We start from the raw sequence: 8029 nt of genomic DNA, 5'->3' as shown, positions 1-8029 counted from the left end.
TTTTATATTCCCCTCGTGCAGTGTTGGGGTAACGGATTACCATGTAACAAATTACTGTAATTTAATTACTTTTGTCAGTAACGGGGGAACGTAACGAATTACAGTTCAAATTTCGGTAATTAATTACAATAACTGGACTACAGAACCCTCGTTACTCCGTTACTTTGGTTTTGAAGGCTTTGAGATTTTCTCTCAGTTTAATTAAACAAAACGGAGGGGTAAAAAAGCAACCAGTGTTTTGGCGCTGTGCACGCACGCTTTCTACTGCAGAGTGGGGGTTATCAGTCAAAGTCCAGACATGCCCTGAATGCTGTAATCACAGCACCTAAATTAAAAATCTAATGAGAGACCGAGAAGCACCAAGGATACCGGAGGAGACTTCTCATCTCAGCGTCGGATCACCGGAGAAAAGCAGAGACCCGCCATACAACATGAGAAAGAAAGAAACTGCTGGAGGCATTAACCAGTAATTTATGGTTTCAATAGACTTAGTTTCAGATTTAATATATGTATTAAGTTGTAACAGTTTTTTCCACATATCTGTCTCTGAACAGAACCATAGACAACATATGTTTGAACTTTGTGTCATTGTTCACTCTGCTGTCTGATTTCTAATGAAGTCAGGTTATGTGTTAAATCATGCTCATAGTTTGATCAAGGCCATTGATTTAAAAATAATTGGAAGACAAGAGGATCTTGTTGATGTTGTTTTCCCCTTGAGAATTTCTACATGACCAGAAAAAAGTAAAGTAACGAGTAGAGAGTTACTTTTTAGAATAAGTAATAGGTAAAGTAATTTCATTACAATTTCATCCAGTAACTAAAGTAAAGTCATCAATTACTTTTTCAAAGTAACGTACCCAACACTGCCCTCGTGTTACCGGTTCGCCGGGCTACCAGTTGACCCAATTTCGAAATGGCGTCATCCCCTCCTGTACCTAGACTGCCATCCTCAAAATGAGCGTGGGTGGCCACTAACTAGTGTCAACCTTTTGAGAAAATCACCATAAAATTTCGTAAAATTTCGATTTTTTTCATAAAATCAATGTGGCTCTTGACAAATTTCCTTCAAACTTGCATCTAGGTTAACGCATAGTGGTATTTTGGGATATGTGACCATAGTCTTTTAGCTCCTCACACCCCCAACCTAATATTAAGCAATATCAGAGCTATCCAGACGGACAGTTTTGAGCCAGATACTATCTCGGGTGAAAAAAACAAAGACGTGCATGGATCTATTTGTCTGCAAGTGGATGCATCAGAGCAGGGAGCTTATGTCTGTAGAATCTACGTCTCCGCTACAGCCATTTTTATTGTCAGCTCCTGATTTACGATTTGAATAAAGAGATACACAATTTATAAATAAATAAAAACGAGATAGGGGGTTCTAATAGGGCTGGGTTGATAAAATCAATTAATCAATTTGAATCAATTTAAGCTTAACAGAACATAATCGATTAATAAAAATATGAATCGATTAAACACATAAAGCTAGCTTGATGCTAATGTTTAATGGGATTTCCCATAGAACGGCTAATGCTAACGCTCGGTTGATCTAAACATACATTGCTGACTTCCAAACTCTTTTACGGTAATATGTTTTTAAAGTAACCATTTAAGGTTTAAAACTGTTTTTTTGTATGCATACTTTCTACTTCTACTGGAAGAAGTTGTAATGCTTTAGCGCAATCGCCACCTAGTGGCCAAACTGAAACATTCCCCTGGAGAAGCAGAACAATGTTAACAATGTTAATGATCTAAACAGTTTTTTTAGAGCTTCTCCTTTTGAGAAACCATGTAACACGTATGCTACTAACAATCTCTTTATTTCATTTATACATTTTACAGTTTGTGAACTGTATCAGATTAATATAAATATATTCTAAACATATAGTAGATTATTAATGTTATTTCTAAACAAATATGTATGTATAAACTCAAAATTGATTTGAAAAATCGAAAGAATTGAAAAAAAAAATCGCAACCGAATTGATCCAGGCTCGAATCGTTTCTGGCAATTATAATCGATACCCAGCCCTAGTTGGGTTTATGTTTCAAGTCCTGATCACGTGACAATAGTTTTTTTTTTTTCTAAACCCCACAAAAATGCCGTTTTTAGTATTCCAGTCATAGGATAAAGCTTACTGTTAATGATCAGTTCTTCAGATTTTTAAACAGTACTGAGTAGGAGAAAAAAAAGGAAGGAAGGAAAAAAAGTGCTGATTCATCATCTCAGCTTCTGTCTGCAGCGGAAGACGTCAGCAGCCCGTCCGCGCCCTGACTCCGGTTCGGGTCCCACAGCACCGAGCCCTGACCCCGCTGGCTGAACCGTCTCGGCATTGGCTCCTTTCTACACGGCGGATTATGTAAATGCCCTGGCTGCACGTCGGAGGAAGAGGGAGGACCCGGGGAAGGGCCAGCGGAATGCTACGTGTCTCGAAAGTCCCTTTAAAAATCTCAAATCGCCTCGTTCTGCCTGCAAAAAACTTTCCGGTGCCAACAACTTCCAGGGAGAGCGCACAGGCCTGCCCGTGAGAAGTGCTCCGAGCCCGGTGTTCCGCAGTCAGACGGCGGCGTTAACCCCCAGCAACATGTCGGGAGTGAAAAAGCTTCGTACGGTGAGCAAATCTGAAGATAACGGAGTAACCGAACCTTCAACTTTTTTTTTCTTTCATCCTGGTGCAGCGATTTTTCTTCCTTCGCGCGTCATAGCAAAGTAATAACACCGACTAACTTTTAGGCTTTATAACTCATAACATTTGAACGACTTTCTTAACCCTTTTCCTCCCGCGTCGCTTGCTCGCGCTGACCCTTCCTCCAGGTGTGGCGGCCGCTGCGTCCTTCAATAGGTCGCTTGTAGCAGAGACGTGTCCAGGTGGACTCGGCCCTCAAGCATAAGGGGGTCTTGTTGAGGGTCTGAAAGAAGTTACTGTGAGACGGAAAACTACACGGGAATGGCGCCAACAGTCAGATCCCAACAGGGTGTAACAGAGGAGAAACTGAACATTTCAAACCGCCTGCATCCACCAGCATCTTCTGTCTGCAGAAAGTTAATAACACTTTAGAGTCCCCAAAAACAACAAGGAGCCGATTTCAAACTAAAAAGTTACAGTTTAATTCTTTTAATTTAGACAAATTAAAAAGCTTGAACTTTTATCTTAAAAAACACACATTTTGATTCTTTTATTTTGAAAAATACACCTAATTGAATAATTTAATACTTCTTGGCTCAGACAGTAATGTGTTATTGCTTTTATTATTTCATAGAAAGCTTTAAAATGCTTTTGCTTTTATTTTGAAATATCAACTTAAATGTTACAAAACCTATATATCTTCTTTCTTATCATAAAATATTAACTTAACACTTCTTGGCTCAGAGACAGGGAAGTGTTTTTGCTTTTATCAATTCAAAGAAAAGCTTTTTAAAAACTTCAATTTTGTCTCTTTTATTGTGAAAAACAAATCCAAATCTTACTAAATAAGGTCAAAAACTGAAATAAACATTGTTATCTGAAATGATTAACTTAATCTTTGTTGGTTGCATGTCAGAGATACTGTTTTGCTTTTGTTAATTTATATAAATATATATAAATATAAAATTCTTGAATTGTACTGCTTTTATTGTGAAAAATTCTCCTAAATCTTAAGAAATGAGACCAAAGAAATCTGCATTGTTATCCTAAACTATTAATTTAATACTTCTTGGCTCCTAAACAGAAATATGTTTTTGCTTTTATAAATTAACAAAGTTGCTTTTTTTTTTACTTTAATTTTGTTGCTTTTATTGTGAAAAATAAATCAAAATCTTACTAAATGAGGTCAAAAACCGACACGTCTACATTATCTGAAATGATAAACTTGATTTTCCTTGCTTGCATATCAGAGATACGGTTTTGCTTTTACTAACTCATAGAAAAGCTTTTAAAAACTTGAATTATATTGCTTTTATTTTGAAAAATGCACCTAAATCTAAAAAAAAAAATGTGGTCAAAACCCTTTAGGTCTGCATTGTTATACTAAACGATGACTTAAATACTTCTTGGTTCCTAGACAGAGAAATGTTTAGATTTTATTAATGAATAGAAAAGCATTAAAAAGCTCGAATTTTCTTGCTTTTATTGTGAAATATAAACGTAAATGTTACAAAATAAGGTCAAAAACCTATATGACTGTGTTGTTATCTGAAACAATGACCTTGTTCTTCCTTGGTTACACATCAGAGATATGTTTTCACTTTTACTAATTGATATAAAAACATAAGCATTTATTGTGAAAAACAAACAACATCATACAAAATGAGGTCAAAAACCTACATGACTGAATCAGAAACTTGATACTCATTGGTTCCATGTCAGAGTTTTTTTGTTTTTTTTTTAGTTGATTTTGTTTACTCATAGGAAAGATTTTGTAAAACTTGAATTTTGTTGCTTTTATTGTGAAAAATAAATCTAAATATTACTAAATGAGGCCAAAAACGCATGTCTTCATTGTTATCTGAAACAATGAACTTGATTTTTTTCGGTACATCGGAGGTATAGTTTTGCTTTTATTAATTAATAGAAAAACATTAAAATGCTTGATTAGAATTTTTGTTTTTATTAATGAATAGAAAAGCTTTAAACACCACTTTATGAGCCTGTATGGTGAAAAACAAACTAAAATCTTACAAAATGAGGTCAAAAACTTGCATGACTGAATCAGAATCTTGATACTCATTGTTTCCATGTCACAATTTTTTTTTGTTTGTTTTGTTTTAATAATTTATAGAAATGCTTGAATTTTGTTGTGGATAAAAGCTTAAATTTTACACAAAAGTTAATACAAAAGCTTTAAAAACTTGATTTTTTTTTCTTTTATAGTGAAAAATAAGCCTAAATCTAAGAAAATAGGTTAAAAAAAAACCCTATATATCTGCATCCACGTTAAAAATGTGTTTTTTCTTTTAAAATTAAGACAATAGCTTAAAAAAATAAAATTTTATTGACTTTATTGTGAAAATTAAACTTATTTTTTTTACAAAATGAGGTCTAAAACCTACATGTCTGCATCTTAAACGATTAACTTGATAGTTAATCGTCAGAGATATTTTTTTCACTTTTATATATTGTCTCTTTTATCTGTCCCAGCAGAGATCTTTTGGAGAAAGGAGAGTAAACACAGGAGATACGGCACCCTTGGTGGCAGACTGCTCCACATCCTACTTTTATCTGTTCTTTTTCTTTAGAGAAGATTAAGGAGAAATAGATTACATTTTATTATGAATCAGCTTCCACACACACCCTATAAAACACAACTTTGACTGGTTGAAGTGTCAAAATAACTATTAGGAATATGTATATGATCCTAACGTGTGATGCAATCGGCGGATGGATGAGTCTCAAGAGAATATTTCCTCTTTTTCCACTCTGACTAACTCTTGCAAACATGGAGGGCAGAGCTTGTGGATCTCCTCCAGCTCTGGGTGTCTTGTATGAAGGGCGTACGGAGGAGGAAGAGGGATGGGGACGAAGCGGGCACGAGCACTGCCACATCATCACTGATTCAGCTGGCGGGACACAGGGGAACATTGTCCAGCCGCTTTTCACCCCTCCCTCCCTCGCTCCACCTCCTCCCGATCCCCCTCTCCTTGTAAAGCGCCAGTCATCCACGCCCTGGTTTAATGTGTCAACTCTGACATAAACCGGAGCAGTCGAACCTGTTCCGACTTCCGCAATGCACTGCAGGACATGCGTGTGCCACTTCACGGCTTTGTCCTTCTGCAGACCATGCAAATCCGTAAACAAATGGCAATATTTACATGTCGGTATTTCAAATTAAAAGGACAAAAATGATTGTTTTTTAAGGAAAAACTCACTGAGTCACATTTCTGCTGTTTCAGGATCTCAACCGGGCGACCAATGTGGTTTACCAGGCCCACCATGTTAGCAGGAGCAAGAGGGGGCAGGTAGTGGGGACCCGGGGGGGCTTCAGAGGCTGCACCATCTGGCTCACTGGTACATTTTTATTTATTTTTTTAAGAAAGCAAAAAAAAAAAAAAATCTCTAGCCTAAATGTAAACAGATTGGTTAACTGTACCCACTAGGTTTGTCTGGTGCTGGAAAGACTACAATCAGTTTTGCTCTGGAGGAGTACCTGGTATCCCACGCCATCCCTTGCTACTCTCTGGACGGAGACAACATCCGTCACGGTTTGAACAAGAATCTAGGCTTTTCCTCTGAAGACCGCGAGGAGAACATTCGGCGCGTTGCTGAGGTGGCCAAACTGTTTGCCGATGCCGGCCTGGTGTGCATCACCAGCTTCATCTCGCCTTTTACACAGGTCAGAAACCGCTAGATGAAACGTCCGATCAGACGTCAAAGTTCTAAAATGTGTTGTTCTGCAGGATCGTAACGAGGCGAGGAAGATCCATCAGAGTGCGGCGCTGCCTTTTTTTGAAGTGTTTGTTCATGCTCCTCTTGAAGTGTGCGAGAGCAGGGACGTTAAAGGGCTTTACAAGAAGGCCCGCGCTGGAGAGATTAAAGGTTTACCAGTGTTTTCCTTCTAACACAACCCTGTAAAAAACAGTTTAATAAAACACTCGTGTTTGTCTCCAGGATTCACCGGGATCGACTCAAATTATGAACGTCCTGAGGCGCCGGAGCTCGTCCTGAAGACTGGAGAGCTCTCCGTGAACGAATGTCTCCAGCAAATATTGGAGCTGCTTAGGGAGCAGGTACGTCAGACAATGGGCTCGCGCCGCCGGGGCTTGGAAACAGGATGCGAGTTGCGTCTCGTTCGGGTTTCCATTGTGTCATTTGAAGTTTCTCTGGACACGCTGTTTGCAGAGCAAATATTGGTTTTAAAGCAAACGGCTCAACTCTGACATGAATCTGGGACTCCCGTTTGAGCAAATATCAAAGCTTAAGCCTGTTTTTATGTAGAATAATAGGGTATGTCCAGAAAACGGATGCAACATTTAAGATCACTTTCTCTTAAAAATATTAAACCAGCTTTGCAAAAGGAGAATGTTTTATCAACATAATGACCTTTGACTCCAACAACTACAAACTATTGAGTCAAGGGTTAATTCAGCATAAAATAGCAGTTATTTTTAAAAAAACTGCTTGTACATGTACCTCAATGTGAATGAAAACTGATTGCTTCTGCCATCAGGCCTTTATCCTAGCAAGGGGAAAGGTTTCTGATAAAATCAACAAGCTCACACGGCTTTCATAGCTTTGTTATCAAGCCAGAGCGCGACATGGTGAGATCGCCAAGTGCCCTGTGTGTTGTTACAAAACCGCCACTTCGTACATGTTATTCTTGAAGGTCCTGTTTGAACTTGACAAAGCATTACTCTGCCAAACTGTGTTGATCTCATGATAAAAGCAGCTTTGGGGAGTGTCTTGCAGTTTGAAAAAAAAAAAAAAAACACTAGATAAAATCTACGATATGACGGATCTTGATACGTGTGCCAATCAAAAGTAAGTAGGAGTTGGGTTTCTGCAAAGTCATTGTGAACTTTCAAAGATGAGTTCCTCCAGTTTCCTACGCCTCCTCATTGTTATCTAAGCGTTTTGTCGCAATTCAGCTGGATTTTTAAGATGTGCGTGACCTTTACAAACAACGCCTAACAGTAAAAAAACAAAACCCAACCAAGTCATTAATCCCAGAACACAAAAGAACACAGTTTAATCCCTTGTTGGTTGACTTTAGCTTTGCCAATGTTTTTATTAGTGAAACTTCTATAAAGTTCTTAGGAAAGTTGTGAAACTTTTTCACCTTTTTAGATTTTTGGGGGTTTAAGATTTGTAATCAGACCATTTTTTTTGTAATTTCCGATTTGTTGTAAAAGTGCTAGACAAAAAAATCTCCAAAGATGAATCCAATAAGACAAGAACAGGAAACTTTTGTTCTTTAAAGTGACTTTTGAGTTTAGATCAACAGTTAATAACTGTACAGGAGACCGGAGGTGACATGCAAAAAAATAAACAAAACCAAGAACAAACAAATCCTCCTGCAAATTTACATCAGTTTGATTAAATAAAAA

General features: G+C 37.6%; 1 protein-coding gene across 1 annotated transcript in view; it reads left to right on the top strand.

Annotated features, from left to right (window-relative positions):
- Positions 1 to 2210: 2210 nt before the first annotated feature.
- Positions 2211 to 8029, top strand: part of LOC112162088 (bifunctional 3'-phosphoadenosine 5'-phosphosulfate synthase 2) — a 13425-nt gene continuing 7606 nt past the window's right edge. The window contains exons 1-5 of the mRNA XM_024297738.1: positions 2211 to 2618; positions 5879 to 5993; positions 6083 to 6318; positions 6383 to 6521; positions 6594 to 6712. Of these exons, the coding sequence (XP_024153506.1) occupies positions 2592 to 2618; positions 5879 to 5993; positions 6083 to 6318; positions 6383 to 6521; positions 6594 to 6712 (636 nt within the window). The 5' untranslated portion in view covers positions 2211 to 2591. The remainder of the gene's footprint in view (positions 2619 to 5878; positions 5994 to 6082; positions 6319 to 6382; positions 6522 to 6593; positions 6713 to 8029) is intronic.

The sequence above is a fragment of the Oryzias melastigma genome, linkage group LG15, assembly GCF_002922805.2.
Source record: "Oryzias melastigma strain HK-1 linkage group LG15, ASM292280v2, whole genome shotgun sequence".
Taxonomy (NCBI): domain Eukaryota; kingdom Metazoa; phylum Chordata; class Actinopteri; order Beloniformes; family Adrianichthyidae; genus Oryzias; species Oryzias melastigma.
The sequence above is the reverse complement of the archived record's forward strand: the minus strand, read 5'-3'. Positions and strand labels throughout refer to the sequence as shown.